The sequence below is a fragment of the Mastigoproctus giganteus genome, chromosome 5, assembly GCF_048544385.1.
Source record: "Mastigoproctus giganteus isolate SK-2022 chromosome 5, ASM4854438v1, whole genome shotgun sequence".
Taxonomy (NCBI): domain Eukaryota; kingdom Metazoa; phylum Arthropoda; class Arachnida; order Uropygi; family Thelyphonidae; genus Mastigoproctus; species Mastigoproctus giganteus.
Genome location: NC_143579.1, coordinates 190633368 through 190655926, shown reverse-complemented (window position 1 = coordinate 190655926; position 22559 = coordinate 190633368). Strand labels below are relative to the sequence as shown.

General features: G+C 41.3%; 1 protein-coding gene across 2 annotated transcripts in view; it reads left to right on the top strand.

Moving 5' to 3' along the window:
- The first annotated feature begins 2012 nt into the window (after positions 1 to 2012).
- Traf4 (TNF receptor associated factor 4) overlaps positions 2013 to 22559 on the top strand; it is a 499848-nt gene continuing 479301 nt past the window's right edge. For both annotated transcript variants that reach the window (XM_090373613.1, XM_090373611.1), the window contains exon 1: positions 2013 to 2110. In XM_090373613.1, coding sequence (XP_090229739.1) covers positions 2040 to 2110 — 71 coding nt within the window. In that variant the 5' untranslated portion in view covers positions 2013 to 2039. The remainder of the gene's footprint in view (positions 2111 to 22559) is intronic.

Here is a 22559-nt window from a genome sequence, read left to right as displayed (position 1 = left end):
TGCTTAGCACAGGCATATCTATGCCAGGTAAGCCCCTAGACGTCCATCCCCGTTCCAATTCACAATAATCTGTACGTAATGTGTATGAGCTCCATCTCTAAGGTGCGCCCGAAGTGACTTACCGCTTCGTTTCTACTTGCAAAGAATTGTGATGTGGGATTTATTGTGTAGAGCATTTTATTATGTAAAATTGGGCCTTCTTGAGACTCTTTGCATGTTTTTCAATTATTTTCAGGAAGTATGGTGGAATAATTCATGAAAAATAATTCCAAAATGAATATCAAATCCAGAAATCACTTTTTCCAAAATGAATACCTGACCTCTGTATTTGAACATTAGAAGATATACTAATAAATATTCATAATGGTATATATATATATTTTTACCAAATTAATAACTTATTTCTTTTTGCTGATACTGAAATAAAATTGGCTGTAATCAACTTCTGTTAACGTAATCGGCATAATTTTATGGCATTCATGTGTATACCATAAAAATATCCTCCTCTTCTGTACTCACTTGTAATTATTAACTGCGTATATCAGTATATATTTTTCTCTCGAAACAAAACGAGAATTAAGTTATGGATGGAGAATACATTTGAAGTGTTCAATTTTTAGCTTTTACAATGGACTAGGGAATAATTTAATTTGTGGGCGAAATGTTACTCTTTCTTTCTGAACTGCAATTCACACTGTACATATAATTAGTATGCAAACCTTGGTTGCACCCCTTGGAATCAGTTGCTCATGGCAGGAAAATTACGCCACCTCTGTCAGCTCCTCACCGATCGCCTTGATGCCCCAAATGTCCACAATCTTGTTGCGGGTTCCAGGCTGTCCCGCGTCCTTCGCAGTGACGCGTGGATTCCCTAAGAAGCTCGCTACAGAATTTAACAATGATTCGAAGATTTTTTCCGGCTAACATCCTCCAAACGTGCAACACTCTGAAGATTGACCCCCACAGTTCGCAAAAGATACAGGACATGTACCATCACATACAGCTGTAGCAGTTTCCTGATTAACCCTTTCAGGATGGAATCTCTGTTTAATTAACCTTAATTTGCTCCACTGCTGAGGGAATTAATTTGTTTTAAATTATTTGTATGTATTATTATGTATATTAGTTGTATATATTACATGCGTACGTGTTTATATGTCTCTACTTTTGCTGGTGTCACTGTATATATTTGTATGTGCATTATTTACAAGTATTGGATTTTTTTAGTTGTTAGCGCATCGGCTTATGTGGCTATAATGCACCTCCCAAAGTTTGTGCATTTTAATCTGATCCAAGCCCGAGGCGGGATTCGAACCCGCCACCTTTGGGTTGCCAGGCAGGTACTTGACCCACCTGGCTAGCCTGGTCGGCACAAGTATTGGATGTTATTTGTTGTATTATATTATGGAAACTAATGCTTATGTATGTTTATAGGCACCCTCCTGGCTAAAGGCTGTTCAGGGGTGAAGAATAAGCAATAAATTGAGTAAATAATAATAATATAATTAGAATCTAAACTATTTTAGAAAAATAAATACAGTCACTTATTTTATATATATATATATATATATATATATATTTATTTATTTTTTTTAGTATGAAATTTTTTTCACACATTTCAAAATATGTAGTAGGGCATTGATTGATTATACGTTTTGCGCGGTAGCATAGCTCAGTTCAAACAATTAAGCTAGGTGGTATTTAAATGGCTTCATTGCGGCTGCCTTAAAATTAAAAGTGGCAAAATATGCTTTCTTTCTTGTTTTCCTCGGAAGACTAAAGCCGACATTCAAAACACGAAGTTAAAAGGATAAATGGCCTTCAGGAGAAACAGCTCGTTTCCCAGCACTCCCTGACGGTCTTCAGCACACTACCGACTCCTGTTTACAAGCGCTGCACCAGAGTGATCAGCTGGAGCCCACTGTCTCGGTGACACACAGTGAAAAGCTACGGCTACCAGGACTGGGATGCCGGGCTATGGATGCAAGTTCCGTAACACGGTGAGGAGACGCTATACCTGTCCCCTGTGCCGACTACCTATGAAAGATCCCGTTCAAATAACCACGTGTGGTCACCGCTTTTGTGACACGTGCTTACAGGACTACCTCAGGTGGGCAAACATTAGCCAGTACATTGAGGAAGTAGATTTATTATATAGTATTTTTTTTTAATCGTATAGTTGTTCGCACATCAAATTCTAACAGAAAGTGACTTCTCTGAAGACACGCGAACTATAATTACTCTCGTTACCTCACAGCCGCGTTTAATTGTGGAAACTTTTTATTTTTATTTTGACAGTACAGCAGGGCGTTAATCTGATGGTGTTCATGATAACAAAACCTACGGTAATGACCAAATGAACGTAATGAGCGCTTCTTTTTGTCGCTCTAACACTCAGCTGGAGCCCACCTCTATATTTAAAAACACGTCATTATTGGTTTCAAAACCCATTGTACTTTTTTGTTTATTTTTTTTTTCCGTTAACGAGAATACGTTATTTTCTCGCTTAAACCATCTTCGCAAACTGCAACTGGCACTTTAATTAGATGCCTCACTAATGACTCTTATGGAAAACATGTCATAAAAGACTTTGTTTTTTAGTGAGATCTTCGAGATTAACTTCCTGTCGCTACTGTGTATTTGCAAAGTAGTAAACGCTTTTAATTAGCATTGCTTTAATTACGTGCTATTTTTTTAGCTCTTTTAGTGACGAAGTACTTCTATTATCTTCTAAATAAAGAGGTGCAGTGGACCAGGTGAAAGGGGAATGTTGTATAACTCCTTACAAAAGGAAACTGGGTGAGGTGTGCTCAGATGTTTTTCTACCTTACCTCAAAAGAAAGCCGTAAATTAGTTAACGCTAGGAAAATTTCGATAATTGCATTGAACAAGTTGAAGCGATAGAATGTAGCGTCTTAAAATAGAGTAATGTATGTGTCATGTATCATCTCTCTCTCTCTGTATTGTATCTTCAACGATTATAGCGATTGTAGTTTTCCAGTATTATCATACTTTTCTTGCGGTTGTTGCTGCTGCTCCTGCTGTTGCATAATTGGCGTACTTGGTGTACTCCTATCAACTACATTTGATTTACCCGTGCATATATTTCACCATTTTAGGTATTGTGTATCATGTGTTCTATGATATTCACAATTTCTGCTGAAGCAAAATCACATCATTTGAAAAATTATTTTTTCCATTTTCATTTCTTTTGATATGAATGGCCTAGTTTTACCATTACGTGTTTATAACCTTGAATTAAGCTTATATTATTGAGTTTTCGAACTTTTAATTTTTTTTTATTATTATCTGTTTATTTCCATAAGGAAATAAACAGATAATAATAAAATAATAATAATAATAAAAAATTATTATAATATAATAATAATAAAAAAAAATTATGTTCTTCAGTTAGTTTTAAATGATTGAGTTTTAATTTATGTTCTTGTTTGTACTCCGGCACGACCACCAGGTCAGAGGAGTTTACAATAAATTATCAATACAAACATTAATCGTATTATCTCAATTGCACAGGATTTTAAGATAAATATTTCTTAACATTATTTACATTAATTGTGATTACTGTAATTTACAAAAAGCTTGTTTATATATTATTTTATTTTATTTTATTTTATTTTATGTTATGTTATGTTATGTTATTTTATTTTATTTATTTATTTATTATTTTTTTAGATTTCGTTTAAAATAACAATTTTTAGCCTTTGTCTGACACGTTTTAAACCAAGAAATGTTAGAAAGAAAGAAGTTAGCATTTGTTTCATGCTTCGCTGATTCCATTGAAAAGTGTTGTTATATATAAAATTGTGTAGGCCCTCTGTGGTTATTTGCCTATTTACGTGAGGAAAATGAAAGAACGTAGTTGGGGGAACCCCGGGTTTGTTTGCATTATTAAAGGGTGTTTCCTTTACTCAATCATCTATCGTGGAGACGTATGCTTTCTTTCCCTCTTCTTTTTTCAGCATGTTTAGGGATATATTTATCATCATACACTGGTGTGCAAAATTTAAGGACCAACACTATTTCTAAAGGTTACAACCATAAAATCAAACGAAACAGCCTGTTGCGATTTGCATAACTGTGGCAGTTCGGTAGAAAGCTGGTGCACATGCATAAATCTGAATAGCGATGAGAAGGCTCACATAAACAGATAAAAACAGCAGTTATGTGCAAATTACCGAATGGTGAGCACAATTGTTACAGATGCTCGATTGGTTTCATACAGTGCTGCAGACAACGAGATGGCCAGTAGACAACATCTGGATTACTTTACCCAGGGTCGAATAATTGGAAAGCTCGAGGAAGGTCGAAGTGTGTACCTGTCGTTCTGAAGGCCGACCACGCACGTGAGACGATGCTATCGGCGATAACCGTGGACGACCATCACTGGTCGTCCACGAAAAACAACGCCCAGTGATGACCGCTATATACTCCTACAGGCCAAGAGGGACCGTCGCTAGACAGCGGAATCCATTGCAAACCAGCTAGCCGACCGGGCTAGCCGAGTGGGTAAAGTACCTGCCCGGGGCAACCCAAAGGTCGCGGGTTCGATTCCCGCCTCGGGCTTGGATCAAAGTACTGCAAAAAACCTTGGGAGGTGCAATATGGCCACAGAAGCCGATGCGCCAACAACTACCAAATCAAAAAAAAAAAAAAAAAAAAAACCAGCTGCACAGGACGCAGGATATCGCGGTTTACTGGGGCCAAGCGACTCCACAAAGGTAAACTGTTTGCCCGACGGCCAGTACGCGGTGTCCCTTTAACAGCTGCCCATCGGAGGCACCGTTTATAGTGGTGCATCGAACACAAGGACTGGACAGAAGCGCAATCGGATAAAGTAGTCTTTACTGATGAGAGTAGATTCAGGCTTTATGACGGTGGAGGTGTTCTCGTCTGGGGAGGCGTTATCTTGGATGGATGTACACAACTCCAGATACTGGAAGGCAGCACTATAACCGGTGCACACTACTGTACTGAGGTAATCCTTCCCCATGTGCGTCTGTTCCGAAGTGCCATTGGCCCCGAGTTCGTGTTTATGGATGACAACGCCATAACCCAGCGAACTGCAGCTATTGATATGCTTTTGGAAAGTCAGGACATTGTTCGTATGGATTGGTCTGCCCGTTTCAACGATCTAAATCCCATCGAACACATACGGGACGCTCTGGGGAGATGCCTAGCGGCACGTCCACGCCCACCAGAAAATGTTCACCATCTGAAGATGGTGCTGACAGAGGAATGGACGATGTTACCGCAAGAACTTATCAACAACATTGTTCTAAGTATGGACAGGCAGTGCAAATCCTACATCGACATTAGGGGTGTCCATATCTCCTACTGAAGACCACCTCTTCCCTTTGTTCCATCTTTGGCAGTGATGCATCTGTATCATGGCAGCCATTGCTACGTTGCCATTTTTGAATAAAGTCCGTCTGTACCGTTTTGTTTCCGTTGTTGTGTCGGTGTTGTTTCCTTCATCATTTCTGTACCTCGCGTGGTTCCTTTTGGTATGCTTTTCCCATATCCAGGCCACTCCTATGAGAAGCTACAGGTGAAAACCTGACTGGTCTTTAAGTTTTTGCACACCAGTGTACTTGTAGGTAAAAATAAAGTACCCAAAGAAACGAATCTTTAAAATTGATGATATTTTTTTTTAAAAATTATTTTATATTTTTTTTGATTTTGATAATCTCACAATTCGTGACAAATAATATTTAAAGAAAAATTTCTGAGTAAAAGTCTACTGTCGCTTGATTAGTTGTGAATTTTAATGGCACTAACTCTACATTGCTGTGAATGATGGCTGAATTTGATTGCGTTGCTTCAAAAAGACTTAAATAGGTTGCACATACTGTATGGTCCACAGAATGGCAACTAAAGCTTAATGCCTCTGATGGTATGGTTATGCGTTTGTGGACTAGATTCCTGGTGCCATGTATCAGCTTGGGAGAGAGGAGCTAAACATGGTAAGAAGGAAAATACTTAGGTGTTACTATTCAATGTGCCATAATATATTCGATGCAGTGTAAACGGGAGGCCGGAAAAGTCTTAAATCGTGGACAGAACACCATGGAACATAATGCCCATGATTTATAGGACCTTGCTATTAGGGAGAAGACGTCATTATCTTTCTATACAAATGATGGTTAGACTACATTTGGAATATTGTATTCAGATCAGGAGACCACGGTTAAAAAAAAAAGACAGAACCTTTGCAAATGGTTTGAAGAAGGGCGACCAGATTAGCGATGAGTGCACATATGACGAACGGCTTGAAAGGCGTGGAACACAGAGTTTGACAACTAGACATCTTAAGGAGAGATATGATTGAGGTGTATAGGTGAAAGGGTCGAGCAAATGATTGAGGAACTACCATTCTCTTTCGTAGGGAGACAAGAACTAGGGGACACAAATAAACTTTATCTTAAGGAAAAGTATAAGATTTGATCTCATGATGTTCACCTATGGGCAACTGGTTGTTGAATACTGGACTAAGTTGCCTCCCAAGTGACAGGGGTACTGGGCTATGTTCAAAGTGGAATTGCATGGTTACATTTCTACAAAGTATATATCCATACCTTGTAGGAATGGGAACGGTTTGGATATTCTGTTTTATTAGATGTATGAAAAAGTAGGTAGGTAGAAAAGGTAGATGCCGAAAAACTGTGTGAGGATGCAACATACCGGAAAGAGATCTTCCAGGATTCGTACAGACTTACCGAAATATGAATCGGCCGCAAAGTACTAAAGAATTGTGAATAAAAGTGAAGCTTTCTGCTTTAAGAACAATAATAATCTGTTGACTGTAAAAATATACCTTCTGTAACAGTTATGTTAATATGTAAGTTATATGTGGAATTATTAATGAATTGTAAATATATGAGCTGTATAATGTTTGTACACAATCATAAATGCGTAAATACTGTATGTATTAAACATAAAATGTGTATATAATATTTCGGGACGAGACTACGTGTTCAGTATATGTAACCCACTCCACGTAGTATCTCGTACCCTGATATGTACTTAGCACCCTCCTGGCACTTTGCCGTCCCGGGGTGGTTTCCTTATGGAAATAAACAGATAATAATAATAATAATAATAATAATAATAATAATTATCATTATCTCTTTCTTCTCCTAATTGATTTTTCTCCATCCCGTGACGGGTACTCAAATTATTATATTAGGGTTACCCCTAATTCTTTACATAAGCCCGTATTTGTGTCTGTAAATTGCGTGTGTTCTGTGATTGATTTGCCTGTTTTGCTGGACGAAAAAAACCCCCAATTTCTGGGGGGGGGAACCTTCTGCGCAGATAGCATAGTGGTATTGTCACATTGGTGACGATACTACTGTACTATCCGCGCAGACCCCGTGACGGATACTAACCAGGTGATTGGTGTGATTGTTATCCCCGATTACTATTATTGGTCGAGAAAACTCTCTGACTGTCCTGCAGGTGTTCAGGATCGCGGCTTTCTGGAGTTCCATGTAAGTGTTCTCTACGAAGCCTAGTGCTGCTGGTTTCTTTTGGAGGCTCTTTGGCACCATCTTTGGCATGCCGGTGGTTGACTTGGTGATTGGGATGGTCATTACTTGTTCCTTATGGTACATTTGTGTGATTTCCTGTTTTAGGTCTGTGTACTTCCAGATATTTTCCTCAGTTTTTCTGGATGTTACTGCTGTTGAGCATCGCTATGTGTCAATAGGGTAGGTAGCCATTTCCTTCTTGATGAGAGTTATGTCTGGGCTCTTGTGTGGGATCGTCTTGTCCGTAATTATGGCACAGTTCCAGTATTGTTTGTGAATAGGTAAATCTAGTACGGCCTAGGGTTCGTACTTATTATTATTAATTTTGGCTGCTGCTGAAAAGTCCGCTTCCTTGGATCATTTGGCCTCACTAATACTAATGAAGTATAATATATTTTTACGCATTTTTGTGATGGGACATAGTGAAATTGGACCTTTATCTATTTTGCCCCCGAATGTAGAATGGAAAAATTCTTTGTGCTGTGTTCGCCATCTTGTGAAAAATGAATTTTTGACTTGAAGAGTGAAAACCCAAATTAATCTAATGAATACACCCATGCTTTCAACAATGTAAGCTTTTTATTTTATATCGGTTGCGAGTAACACGACCATATTTCAACCACTCCGATACGTAAGTGTGGTAAAAGTATGTAATCATGTATACTAATGTCTTGTTTTATTTATTTATTTTTTTAAAGGAGGGGTTCCCTCCCTGTAATAATACTTGAATATTTAGATTAGAATAGCAGTAGTGCAAAAAAAAAAAAAAAAAAAAACAATTTTGATTTTTTTCGAATCAAATTTTTTTTTTTTTGAACCAAGTTTCGTTTATTTTTTTCGCAATAACATTAGTGGAATCTATATATTATTTAATTGACTCAAATAACCCCAGGGGCTCACATCTGGTGAGTATGGACTTGGCAAACCCAGGGTCCTCAGCTGGATATCATCATTCTTCTCTTTCTTGGTGATTCCTTTCTACTTCTCTCTCTCTTAGAGTAATTTGGGATTTTTTTTTTTTTTTTTTTGGCCGGTGCAGAATAAGCCTCAGGCTTCCATGCACAATGTAGCTAATAATAATAATAATAATAACCGCCAATAAAAAAAATAATAAACAAGAGCCGCCAACACCACCCGAAATCTGCTGTGGAGAGACTGACAATTGCCCGGGAAGAAGGAGGAAGGGGCCTGGTAGACCCCATTGAGCAACAGAAGACAGCGATAGTTAACCTGAAGGATTACTTACAGAAACATACAGCAGCACTCCACCAGGCCATAAGGAAGATAGACAAGCGGTATACCCCCACTCAACCTAAGCGAGGAGTTCCCCCCAACCAGGAGGTACAAACGAAGCTAGAAAGATGGGCAGAGAAGACACTCCATGGCACATCAAGATCACATAGATAAAATTGCTTTCGATGCATGGCTCACGAGCGGGATGCTCTTCCCCGAGACTGAAGGATTCATGCTCGCCATCCAAGACCAGGTAATCAACACCAGAAACTATAGAAAATACATCGCCAAGGAGCCCGGAGTGTTCGATGACACCTGGCCTCAGAAACGATCCAACACATCACTGCGGGATGCAAGGTGATCACCCAGACTAGTACACTCATAGACACGACCAGGTAGCCAGGATAATACATCAGAAGCTAGCAAGGAAATACCAGTTGGTCGAAGAAAGTGTATCGTACTACAAGTACGAACCCCAGGCAGTACTAGAGACCCCAACTCTCAAGCTGTACTGGACCGCGCCATAATAACGGATAGGACAATCCCGCACAACAGACAGGACATCACTGCGGGATTCAAGGTGATTACCCAGACTGAGTACACTCATAGACACGACCAGGTAGCCAGGATAATACATCAGAAGCTAGCAAGGAAATACTAGTTGGTCGAAGAAAGTGTACCGTACTACAAGTACGAACCCCAGGCAGTACTAGAGACACCAACTCTCAAGCTGTACTGGACCGCGCCATAATAACGGATAGGACAATCCCGCACAACAGACCAGACATAACCCTTGTGGACAAGAAGGAAAAGGCTACCTAATCGATTGACATAGCGGTACCCAACACTGGCAACCTGCAGAAAACCCATAGGGTGAAAATCAGGATGTACACGAACCTAAGACAGGAGATCAAAGAGATGTGGCATATGCAGCAAGTAACAATCATCATGTGAACCGCAGGTATGGTGCCAAAGACCCTACATAACAGCCTAGCAGCAATAGAACTCCCAGCGAATACCTACAAGGAACTCCAGAAAGTCGCAATTCTGAACGCCTGTAGGACAGTCAGAGAATTCCTCGACCAACAGTAACACTAGACATAACAACAACCACCCTGTGTACTTGGTAGCAATACCCGTCACGAGGTGGAACCCCCCAATCAGGGAGAAATAATATAAGAGCAATAATAATAATAATAATAATAATAATAATAAACGAGTTACTTAACTCAGTGTTTTGGAAATGAGACCTTGGGAGTCCACGAATTCCTACAGAAATTTCAAAGAAAGTATATCCTGTAGTGCATGAAATCTTGAACTTAAATTTCCAATTAAATTTTTCTAATAGTCGTTTAAATTGAAAAGATTTTAGCATTTTTTTTAATTCAGAGTGTAAATTTTAAACAGTGTCCATAAACTTGGTAGTACCTACCGTACATCGTTGCTATCCTTGATGGAGGGAGTAAGTGTGTAAGTGTAAGTGTTTTTAGGGTCAAGCGGCACCAGGAGTTTCCCCCGTCTCTACGTAGTTTACGTTGTGGTGTATTACAGTACAATTTAAATGCTAGAGATTTAAAAGTTTATGAATCTTGGATCGTGTAATGTCGTATACCGTTGTTAAAAAAATAAATATAAATTTTCTGTCTATACTCCGGGACGACAAAACGGTCAGAGGAGTTCACAAGATAGACAGATTGCAAGAAACAGTACCGTATTCAGTAGTCACGGGTTTGAACCCCGGTCACTCAAACTACGTGTACTTATGCATCCGCGCGCCTGACCACTAGGCTACGGCGGCCACGTTCTTCTGGCCATTTAGCCACTGTACCACTGTTGGGATCCAACATTGCCCCACTTACTCCCCGTGGAGGCAGGCCAGGAACTCAGTAGACTTAGTTTACTCTGGCAGGTCCTGCCGCTTAGTTTCCTGAGATTTCGGCATCTAGGACGGAAAAAAAAAAAAAAAAAAAAAAAAAAAAAAGGCGGATATTATTATTCGCGTTGCCGTGAGAGCATTATCGCTTTAATTTTTTAGGCCGAATGTTGGGCGTATGGCGGTTTTGATGTATAAAATTTTGATGTGCGGGACTTTCGCTAGCGTGAAGATAGAGAGGGAAGGGAGGCAGAAGACTGGGGAAAAGGCAGAAGTATGGAGCCAATAGAGAAGGCGGCTCCAGTTTCAGTGGGACATGCCCATGCCCCATCAGAGAGGAAACAGGGGATGGTGAGAAGGGGGAACCGTGTGGTCGTCCCCTCCTCCTGGGGAGATAGGAATTATAGGTGAAGGGGCTAGAGTGCCATCTTCAGGTCTCCAATATGGCCTTTGTCTCACGTCTGTTTCTCTTCATTGTCGCTCATGGGGCAAGCCCTATCCTTGTGTTCCTCTTTCTTTGGTTCAGCATCCTTCTTTGATTGTGTGGTAACTTTTTTTTTTTTTGTTTACTTCCCTATCAGGTGGGTTCTGTTATCTTAAGCGGGTGGCGTTCCGTTCTCAACTTTGGGTGACATATTCCGATGGTCATCAATCATGGGTTGATATCTCGTTCTTAGTTTCTCCTTTATGTCCATATTTGGTTTCATTACTCCTGTTCGCTTTGGTGGATGGCTATTTGTAGTTTGCTTCTGGAGAAGACGTCCTGTGCAAAGCGACTAAAGGCCGCAAATTCTTCTGGTGCGTCCAGGAGATGGTGTTCCTGGGTGTTAAGGATGTATTTAATTCTCGTGATCATTTGACATCTGATGTCCTCGTATATTTCACACTGATGCATAACGTGATGCCATGTTTCTAGTTCGCCGCAGAGACAGTGTGATTCTTCGATTATGCCCAAGGCATTTACTTTGGCCTTGAAAGGCCCGTGGCCGGTGAGTAGAAAAGTAGTGTTTAGGCCTGGGTAGAGCCATACGGAAGCCTTGGGATACAGCTTGGTTACTTGGGGAATAAATTTTTTTGTTATCGCTCCTTTTTCCACGTCTGTCCATCTTCTCTGCCAAATTTGTACGAGGTGGTCCACTATTTTTTGTTTCCCGTTTTTCCTATTATTGGTGATGTCGATGTTAAGACCGTTGTAGGTGGTTTGGGTTCCTTTGGCTAGTATATACACGAGTCCGCAGCGGGTTACCTCTAAATCCAATGGTAGGGTTCCCGCAAGGACCTGTAGGGCACTCGTACTAACCGTGTTACATGCTCTTGTTATTGTTGTTAATAATATGTTGCGTTGGATCGTGTCCAGTATCCTTTTATTCACTGCTGTTCCTGCTTTCTTGTACCATATGGAAGATCCATATGTTATTATCGGGATGAAGATAGCTTTATAATACTGGGACAGGGTTCTCCTGTTTATCCCCCAGTCCCTGCGTGTAACTCTGGCATCGAGCGCTGCGTATTTCCACAGTTTCTCTTTTAGATAGATTAGGTGTGGTTTAAGTGTTAAGTTCTGATCGATGATCAGTCCCAGATATTTAATTTGTGTTGACAGTTTGATTGTTTGTCCTGCCAGCTTTATTTGTGGTGGTCTTCTAAGGTTTAACCTCCCTCTGAATAGTACTGAGTCCGTCTTCGTTGGCGAGATTGTTAAGGTGTGTAGTTTTGCCCAGTCCTGCGGGGTTTGAAGGGCTTGATTTGCAAGCGTTTCAAGGTTCTGTCTGGAATCCACCGCGACTGTCAAGACGAGGTCGTCTGCGAAGGCCTGGGCCTCCACCTCGCCCAGGTCCATGGTGAGGAACTCGTCAAACACCATGTTCCACAGGAGCGGCCCCAGGACAGATCCCTGAGGGCAGCCCCTGCGGACCGGCCATGTCAACTTCTTGTAGGGCGTTATTACTTGGATAGATAAGTTTTATTGCTCCTGTACAAATTGCTTGGTGTTCTCGCTGCCCTGAGCCTGCCAAGGACGCTCGGCCACCATAGGGTGTCAAACGCCCTGGCAAAGTAGTAGTAGTAGTAGTAGTGGCATGTGATGCAAAGAAGCAAGTGTATAAGCTTATGCAGCATCAGCCAAAAAAAAATTTTTAAAAAATCACACCATCCCCTCCAAATGCCTATCCAGTTCCTCCTTAAATTTATTTAACCTATCAACTTCCACAACGACAGATGGAAGTTTGTTCCAGCAATTAACGACGCGCTGGCTAAAGGCAAATTTCCGCACATCTATTCTACATCTGTCTTTTCTTAATTTGAATTTATGCCCCCTTAGGTTCGTAATCTGAACAAGTGGAACGATCCCATCAGAATTCAGTGTGCTCAACCCATTCAAGGCCTTATACACCTCAATTAGATCACCGCGCAGGTGCCTAGTCTCCAGCCACTGCAATTTGCAGAACTTAAGCCTCTCTTGGTAAGAGGATCCCTTCATTCCCCTCACCAATCTCGTTGCCCTTCTCTGTACACGCTCAAGCAAATCTACATCCTTCCTAAAATGACACCTCCAGACCTGTACGCAGTACTCAAGGCGTGGCCTGACCATTGCGTTATACAGAGGGACAATCACCTCCTTTCCCCTGCTAGCAAAATTCCTATATATCATTGACAAAACCCCATGACCTGCCCTGGCAGCCTGTGTGCATTGCTCAGAAAACTTGATATCTGACTGCACCATTACTCCCAGGTCTTTTTCGTTTTATACCACCTTAAGTGTAGTATCACACAGTTGGTACGTTTCTCTGGGGTTACTTCTACCCATATGCAGTACTTTGCATTTGTCAAGGTTAAACTTCAGTTGCCACTTCTTAGCCCATCTGCCCAAATTATCTAGATCATGTTGCAGTAGCACGGCAACAGGATCTAGTCGACGATAAAGATCTTTATCTAGACGTAGATAAAGTCGACGGCTATGACCAGGAAATATTTCTTGGTACACTGCATCGCTTTGGTGATTAAACCTTGGATGGCATCTATGGTCGAAGATCCCGATTTGAAGTCGTATTGCTTAGGTGAATTCAGGTTTGCCTCATTATAGTGGTAGTTTTATGTAATAATCTTTCGTAAAGCTTTCTGAGTGTCGACAATAAGGCTGTGAGTCTATATGAATTGGGATTTTCCTGGTGTCTGTTTGGATTTTTGAGTATCAGTTTTAGATTGCCCGTTCTCCAGCTGGTGGGGAACTGGCCCTCTTTGATACAGGTGTTGTACAGTCGGAGCAGGAGGTCCGGCATAACCTCCGCTGCTTTCTTGGCCATTTCCGGCTCGATGAGATCGGGGCCAGGGCACTTTTTGTTCCTGGTTTGTGATACGCTTCTTGTAGTTCGTTGGCTGCGAAAGGGGGCTCTAGTTGTTGGGTCTCATATTCTTCGTTTGCTTGGCAGATGGCTTTCTGGTCCTCTGTTAGTATGCCCGGTAGATCTTGGATTAGATTGCTGTGTGTATGTTCTTTTTTGAGTCCTGCCATGTTGCAGTGAGTGTTCCTTGCGCCGTCTTTGTTGCGGTCATCACTTCGCCTCTGGGGAGTTTGTTTGTGGTGATTTTATACACCACTCCCCAGGATTCAGTATTTCCCGTTACTTGGCATGTCGTTCCCAGGATGTTTTCTTGTTTTTCTTAATGGTTTCTGTATAAAGGTTTCGGATCTGTCTATATTGTTGTCTCAATTCCGCGACTTCCGCCTGGGGCCATGTTCTTCGTGCACTTGGATACTGCTTTGTTTTATCCTGTACTTGTCTTCTCATTCTTTGCAGCTCCGGGGTCAACCATGGCATGGCTGCGGTCATCGGAGTTTTCCTTTTCATCGCCGCTTCCGCTGCATTGGTGATTATGCAGGTTATATCTTGTGCGAACTGGTTGGGGTCTATCCTTTCGCCTTCGGTCTCCCGTCTGTCCAAGTCCTCCATGTACTGTCTCCCTTGGGTGGATAAGAAATTGCAGTAGGCCTCCCAATTTGCTTTCCCGATTGCGAATCTGTTTGATAGGTATTTTGTGGCGACTGTTCTAGCCTGATTCCTTTGTATGCTGTAGTAATGGTTCGGTGGTCAGATGTAGTCCATGCGTTTTGTACAGTCCAGTGGGTAACGTTTGTACCTATATTTCTGGATGTTAAAGTTATGTCGATCGTTTCTTCCCATAACATGTTACAATACGTTGGGAGGCAGAACGGCTGGTTTTTGACTGTAAATATTGAATTTGCTAGGAAGTCTTCTAGTTTCCGTCCGTTTGAAGCTCCCCTGTGGTCCGGTGTAGAACTGTGCCAGACAAGTGAGCGGCAGTTAACATCCGCTCCAATCAAGATTTTATGCCCTGCCAGGATTGTCTGTACTGATTGTAGATATGTTGTGGCAAAGTCGATTTCTACTCCAGGCCTGCAGTAGAGGGCTATTATGTAGTAGCTGCCTATGGTGCATATTATATGGGCACAGGCTGCCCAGGGTGTGCAAAGTTGTGGTATCTTTGTAACCTTTATCTCTGGATTTCCGACTAGTACTGCTGCCCAGGGGATGTTTTCGTTGCTTTGCACAATTATAATTGAGCGGGTAGCCCCTTACTTGTTTCTGATTGGTATACGGTTCTAGGGCTATGATAATGTCGGCATTATCCTCATCTGCTTGGAGTCGTACCTGCTCAACAACCGCTCGAGCTCGCTGGGCGTTTAGTTGGTGTATCTTTAGTACGCCGTAATTGTATTTTTTATGGTGTATTCCCATAATCGATTCTTTGTTGGTAGGTGTCTTTTACCTTGAGGTAGGTGGGACAGTTTGAGACTCGGATGGAGTGGCTGTGTTCCATTCTGAGACTTTTGCAATTGGTGGAAATGGGTTCCTTAGTTTTGTTGGGGCAGTTCTTAAAATCATGTCCCATCTCTGAGCGGTGGCCGCAGGTTGGTTCCTTTTCGGCACAGGAGTGAGTGGTGTGGCCATGTTTGCAACATCTAAAGCATGTCGGTATGGCCACATGCTCTCTAAAACGGAGGAAACTCCACTCGATAAAGATCCTGCTTTGGTTTTTTAGGACCTGCCAGGCGGGCGGAGTCAGCTCAACTGTGCAGTTATATCCTCCATTTGTTTGGGACTGGGTTCTGTATTTTGGAGTCAGCAGTGCCGCGCCTTCTTGATTCGGTAAGTTGCTTTTTAGGTTTCTTCTATGTATTTCTTCCGTGAGTTGTTGTGGTTGTAGATTAAATTTATTCAATTGAAAATAACTATTGATGGGTCTTTCTTTTTTGGGGTCTCCGTTGTTGATGGAGGGAGGTATGAGGTATGAGGTATATTGAGGGTCTAGCGGCTCCTGGGATTTCTCCCATCTCCGCTGTTGATGGAGGGAGGGGGACATTGTAGTCCTACTAAAAATGAGGTAAAATGGGATAAATTGGATAATTTGGTAAGGTTTAACTAAACGCTACCAAAGCGCCGCTGTGGTTAAGCTTCAGAATGCAGTAATGCACGAACTTGTGAGTAGAAAAGTCTGTGGTTCAAGCCGCATAACTATCAAATATGGTTATCGATTGATTTCATTGTCAAAACTGTAAACTCCTCTATTCATATTGTTTTTTTAAATATAAGAAATGTAAAATTTTTTACATGTATGTAAGAAATTTTAGTGATAACTCTTATTTCTTTTTGCTTGAATTTAAATTCATTTTCCTATCAGGAACTCGAATCTTCCATTTTAACGTTGTACTTCTATGGAAAAAAATTATTCCATTAACGCGTGCTTTTGCAAGAACGCACTACTGGCGTTAGTCGAAGCAGGAGTCTATAATGCTCTGAAGGAATGAACGTTTTATTTGAATATTGTTTTCTTCTTGACAGCATTAGGTCTTATGTGTTGAAGCTATCAACTTTGAAGTCTCCATATATGGGCTTTTAGTAACTCATTTAGACTATTTCTATGCCATTTTTTTTTTCTCATTCGCAGATTTGAAATTAGTAATTACGAAATTAGTAATTATATATATATATATATATATGTGTGTGTGTGTGTGTGTAATATATATGCGCACACGCACACTTTCAATGTTCCTTCTTAGCAGTTGTTCTCCAGTATCTTTGGAGATACTGCATACAACTTACGCTTGATGGTTTCGCGTAATCAATTGTCTGGAGGGTTGAGTTGCTGGCAGTGTTCCATCTAGTTGTGTAGTTCGTTATTTCTTATAGCATTCTCTATATATTGGGTTTTCTCTGCAGTAGTTCATTCTGGCTCTTCTTTTCTTCTCTGTCTGCTGTTTTCTGTTTTGTGTGCTTTCCGAAACTCCCTACCGAGTTCAAATACAGTATGAAGTTTGTTTTTTATGAAGAAATTTATTCAATTTAAATTTTTGGGCTTTTCTAGAAACCGAACTAAGGAGTAGGACTGAAGAAGTTGCAAATTGCATGTTGCTATTTCTTAGATTCGATAGCTGTTTCTTCAGTGAATTCGATTTTAATGTGCAGCGTCTGCTGCATTGAATATAATGGGTTCAATAATATAAGTTAATACGTCACATTCTGTTAATTTAATTCTCTAGACAGTAAATTGATACATAGTATATTAAATTTGACATAGTATATTACATAGTACATTTGACAACTATGAATAATCAAGGTAAGTTAATCGCCCCACAACTTTCTCTGAAGTACTTTTAAAATTATGAAGGGCGAATGTGGGTCTCTTGGTCGCATATCTTTCGTTATTCTTCCCATCCCTGCCCCATGATTCTTGTTTAGGAAGTTCGGACGATAAAAAAGATCTTTCATAACCGCTGTTACTATTTCCTCAAGGTCCTGAATAAAAAAAAAAAAAAAAAAAAAGGCAATCTCAAAAACATGAAGAAACTGAGAGCGTTCTTGAACACAAGGTTTTGTGTTGTGGCCATACCGGTTTGCATTGTCTTTTTGTTAAGTCGTGATATGCAGGGAGAGAAACAGGTGGGCAAAGCAACCCAGTCACTGACCGAACTTATGAATAGTGTACTTCAGAAGTTTACACCTTTAGACAGAGTAACCTATTAACATATGTTTTCATCGGTATGGCTCGGCAAGCACAATGAACAACCTGATGTTGTGATGACCTCATTTTGCCTAAATGCAAGAAATAATATTTAAACAGGTTTAAGGAAAGGCATTGTTTCTGTTCGCCATCATGACTTAGAAGTGAATGGCACCATTTCATCTGACTTTTCGTACGTCATCTAAAGCCGTATGGTGAATGCTGTTATATGAGAGTTATGATAAACGGTGAAATTAGAAAGCTGTCATTAAAGTAAAGAATGCAGAAATAATAATAAAAAGGGGCACAATGGCCAGTGGATACGACATTGGACTGCCAGCGTGATGGATCTGGGTTCGAGCCCGTCTTATCGGAACGAACGCGTGTCCATCACGTTGGGAGACCAGCATGATAATAATAATGTAATAATAAATGTAATAAAATTGATAAAGTCGGTTCATTGGACCTACCTCCACAAAGGCGAATGACGGCTGAGGCGGGCAGTGGCGCCGTCTGGCGTCACTTCCAAGAACTAACACCCACCATTGGACGCAAGCCAAAGCTAAACAGGTCGATTTCCGTAGATGGATGACGTCGAAGAAAAATAATGAACAGACTGCATCGAGTGTGGTGCAGGATAAAATCACTCGCTTCATGGCCTTAGGGAGAGGGGTCGACTCGAATAGTCGGAGACTATCTCCCGAGGAAGACATTGGAGCAAGTGGCGCTGTCCTCAGCATGGCTACCACAACAGAAGGGCAAGACCATTCAGCCCATAAAGTGGAACTCATCTCATCTGTGTTTCTGTTCTCTGGTGGCTCCGAGACTCTCGTCCAAATCCACCTAGTATTATTGTCTTACATGCACTCTGTATAAAGGCCTGAATGTTATATTCAGGCCACCTCACAACCAGGAAGCAGCCAACACCTGGACAGCTGCCTCCCGGCGCCCGTGCCAGGCACATTCCACTCCTCCAATTCGCAATGTTGTTTTCCCTGAAACCAATACCTGCCCAATTCAAGCCTGCTTTCGGTGGGGTTTCCAATCCCTATGGTTAATAGTCAGAGATCATGGGCTCACTTTTGACCCCAAACTAACATTTAATTTCAATATTGAGCAGCAGTTCTAATTAGGATCTCCCGGATGCGCTGTGTGGATAAAGATCATTTTCTTCATGTTCCTGACATGGCAAAAAGTAAAAAAAAGGTACATCGTGTAATAACTATTATCTCTTGTATACTGCTCTATGCTGCTGAAATTTAGGCAACTGCAGCTCCCACAACAGTTAAACTATTTTGTATAGCTGACTTTTGGCTGTTCAGGTGGGTTACCTTTAAACACAGTCTGCCCTTTCAGCTGCGTACTACTGACATGGCCCAGTCACTTCAAGTACCAGGACTCTCAGCTATTTATTTTTCAGTTATTTATTTTTATTTACTCTTTAATGTATTTAACTAAATATCTTTCTATTATTGTCTTTCTATTCTAAAACACCCGGCCTGTTGTGGGTATTATTTCTATGCTACACTGGTTTGCAAAACTTAAGGACCAGTCAGGGTTTTCACTTGTAGCTTCGCATAGGAGTGGCCTGGATATAGGAAAAGCATACCAAAGGAACCTCGTGAGGTACAGAAATTATGAAGGAAACAATACCGACACAACAACTGAAATAAAACGGTACAGAGGGACTTTATTCAAAAATGGCAACATAGCACTGGCTCCCATGATACAGATGCATCACTGCCAAAGATGGAACAAAGGGAAGAGGTGGTCCTCAATAGGAGGTATGGCCATCCCTAATGTCGATGCAGACTTTGCACCGCCTGTCCACACTTAGAACAATGTTGTTGATAAGTTCTTGCGGTAACATCGTCCATTCCTCTGTCAGCGCCATCTTCAGCTGGTGAATATTTTCTGGTGGGTGTGGACATGCTGTTAGGCGTCACCCCAGAGCGTCCCATACGTGTTCAATGGGATTTAGATCGATGGAAATGGACAGGCCAGTTCATACGAACAATGTTGTCACTTTCCAAAAGCATATCAACAGCTGCAGTGTGATGGCGTGTGGCATTATTATCCATAAACAGGAACTCGGGGCCAACGGCACCTCGGAACAGACGCACATGGGTAAGGATTACCTCAGTACAGTAGTGTGCACCGGTTAAAGTACCGCCTTCCAGTATCTGGAGTTGTGTACGTCCATCCAAGATAACGCCTCCCCAGACGAGAAGACCTCGACTGCCATATCGATCCCTTTCAGTGATGTTTGCGGGGTGATACTGTGTGCCAACCTCTAGCCAGATTAGCTGACGTCAGAACCGCTGCTGAGACTGAATCTACTCTCATCAGTAAAGAGTACCTTACCCGATTGCGCTGCTGTCCAGTCCTTGTGTTCGATGCACCACTGTAAACGGTGTCTCCAATGGTCAGGTGTTAAAGGGAAACAGCGTTCTGACCGTCGACTCCACCTTTGTGGAGTCGCATATCCCCAGTAAACTGCGATATCCTGCGTCCTGTGCTCATGGGCAGCTGGTTTGCAGTGGGTCCTGCTGTCTGGTGTCTGTCTGTCTGTCTCTCTTTGCCTGTAGGAGTATATAGCGGTCATCATTGGGCTTTGTTTTTCGTGGACGACCACTACTGGTCCTTCGAACAGCTGTACCTGTCGTTCTGAAGGTCGACTACCACTGGTCCTTCGAACAACTATACCTGTCGTTCCGAAGGTCGACCTCGCACGTGAGACGATGCTATGGGCAATACTCTGCAGACACACTCCTCGCATTTCGACCTTCCTCGAGCTTTCCAATTATTCGACCCGGGGTAAAGTCATCTAGATGTTGTCTACTGGCCATTTCGTTGTCCGTAGTACTGTATGAAACCAATCGAACGTCTGTAACCATCATGCTCACCATTCGGTAATTTGCAAATAACTGCTGAACTACTGCTTTTATCTGTTTATGTGAGCCCTCCCATCACGATTCAAATTTTTGCATGTGCACCAGCTTTCTGATGAACGGCCACAGTTATGCAAATCGCTGCTGGCTGTATCGTTTGATTTTGTGGTTGTAACTTTTAGAAATAGTGGTGGTTCTTAAGTTTTGCAGAACAGTGTATATAGGTTCCAGCAGTTGCACAGTTTGCATTTATTTGCACAATATTGGTAAAAAAAAAAAAAAAAAAAAATAGAGAAGAGACCTCGTGGATTGCACCAGTGGTATGATCACCGTCCTCCCCACACCGGGTGGAAAAGACCCGAGTTCGAGTCTCATCGATGACGAGAGGGATTTTTTATGGGCCTTTTTTCACAACGTGGCTGAGTTAGTTGGTCTCGGGCACGCTAGCATGGTTTTTTCTCCCGGAAACTCGAGTTTTTCGTCCAGCAAACCGACCTCAGAACACACGCAATTTACAGACAATATACACGGGCCAATATGGCCTTAGTCGCTGATGCTCCTAAAAATAAGGGAGAAGAGAAAAAAGGAAGAGCGGTGGAAATGTTTGCGATACAGTACATAGTAAATATGCTATTTAGTTTTATTGATATTTATTGTATAGGGATAATATAGAAAGCATTGTGAAGAATATTTCATTACAGAGAAAATCGAATGGATTTGCGCTGAATGTGTAGTTAAACAGATTAAAATTCATAAGATTCGATAGCAAGGTGCCAAAGTAATAAAATGACTTAATTTTTCATCAACTTGGGGGGGGGGGGCTATAAATAATTTTGAATCCAGTGGGCTAAAACTAGCAAGTGATCATTTGGCATTTTTTAGCTGGATCGTATATCTTCTGTTATGAAGTGTAGGAAATGTAGCCCACAGCAGTTTAACCTACCAAATTTGGTGGTCTTCCAGCCCAGGTTAGGGTAGCCATTATTCAGTACTGGATATCCACCCAGCTCCATTTAGGCAACAAAGGAGTGAGTGAGCTTAAGGTCAGATGCCCACACAGGTTAATATGTCAGCGAGGTCTGTACGACACCCGAACGTGGGTGCCTTTGTGGGACTTGTATTACGAAGATATAACGATGCGACGCCTCCATATTTTATTATGCTCATTAGAAAAACACTTGCAAATGTCTACTAAGATTAACTTTCGGTGTCGTACTAGTAATAATGCAGAGTACAGCCCTTTTGGTCTTTTCCTCATACTTATCAGTAACTAGTGCAGCACTATGTTTTTCTTAGTTGTTTTCTCTGGTTACTATGACGACGTGAAGCATTCGGTGGACCTGTAAGATGCGAGGGAAGAAAGCTGCAGGAAGTGTGTTGAAGTAGCCTCTGTAGCCTGCAGGTACACTTTATTACAGGTGACATTTGTGTACGTCTAGTTGGTTGTTGGCACAGTGCCAGACTCAGCCGCAATTGCATGCGCCCTCTGGGATGCACAGGGCACTTGAAACACCTGCATTCAAATATTCGGTCGATTTCTTACTTTCTTCTCGCTTTCGCTCCTTACTTTATGAGTAAGAGAGGATGAAGCACAATGATGTTGATTTACTTGTTAAGGCACTGTCCACAATGCGGTTAAAATGCGGCGAATGTATTACCGAATTTTCCAACTCATTTGCTGTTATTCTTTTCTGTTAAAGGTTTTTTTTTTTTTTTTTTTGAATAAAACAGGTATATTCCCTTAAATGTTTAAGTTCCAATAATCCATTATGAAATATTGGAATATATGTAAAAGGTATGTCAGATCAGTTAATGCCATCAATTGTGGATTGAACATTACATCAGTCTGTAATCTAATTACTATTGTAAGAGTATAATTGATACTATAGGTATTCAAAGTGTATTAAAATTTATGTATTTGGCATAAAAGGACTCAGCGATAATTAGCAAGGCTATCTGTTTCTGATTGTTATCTGCCTGTTTAATTAGGTC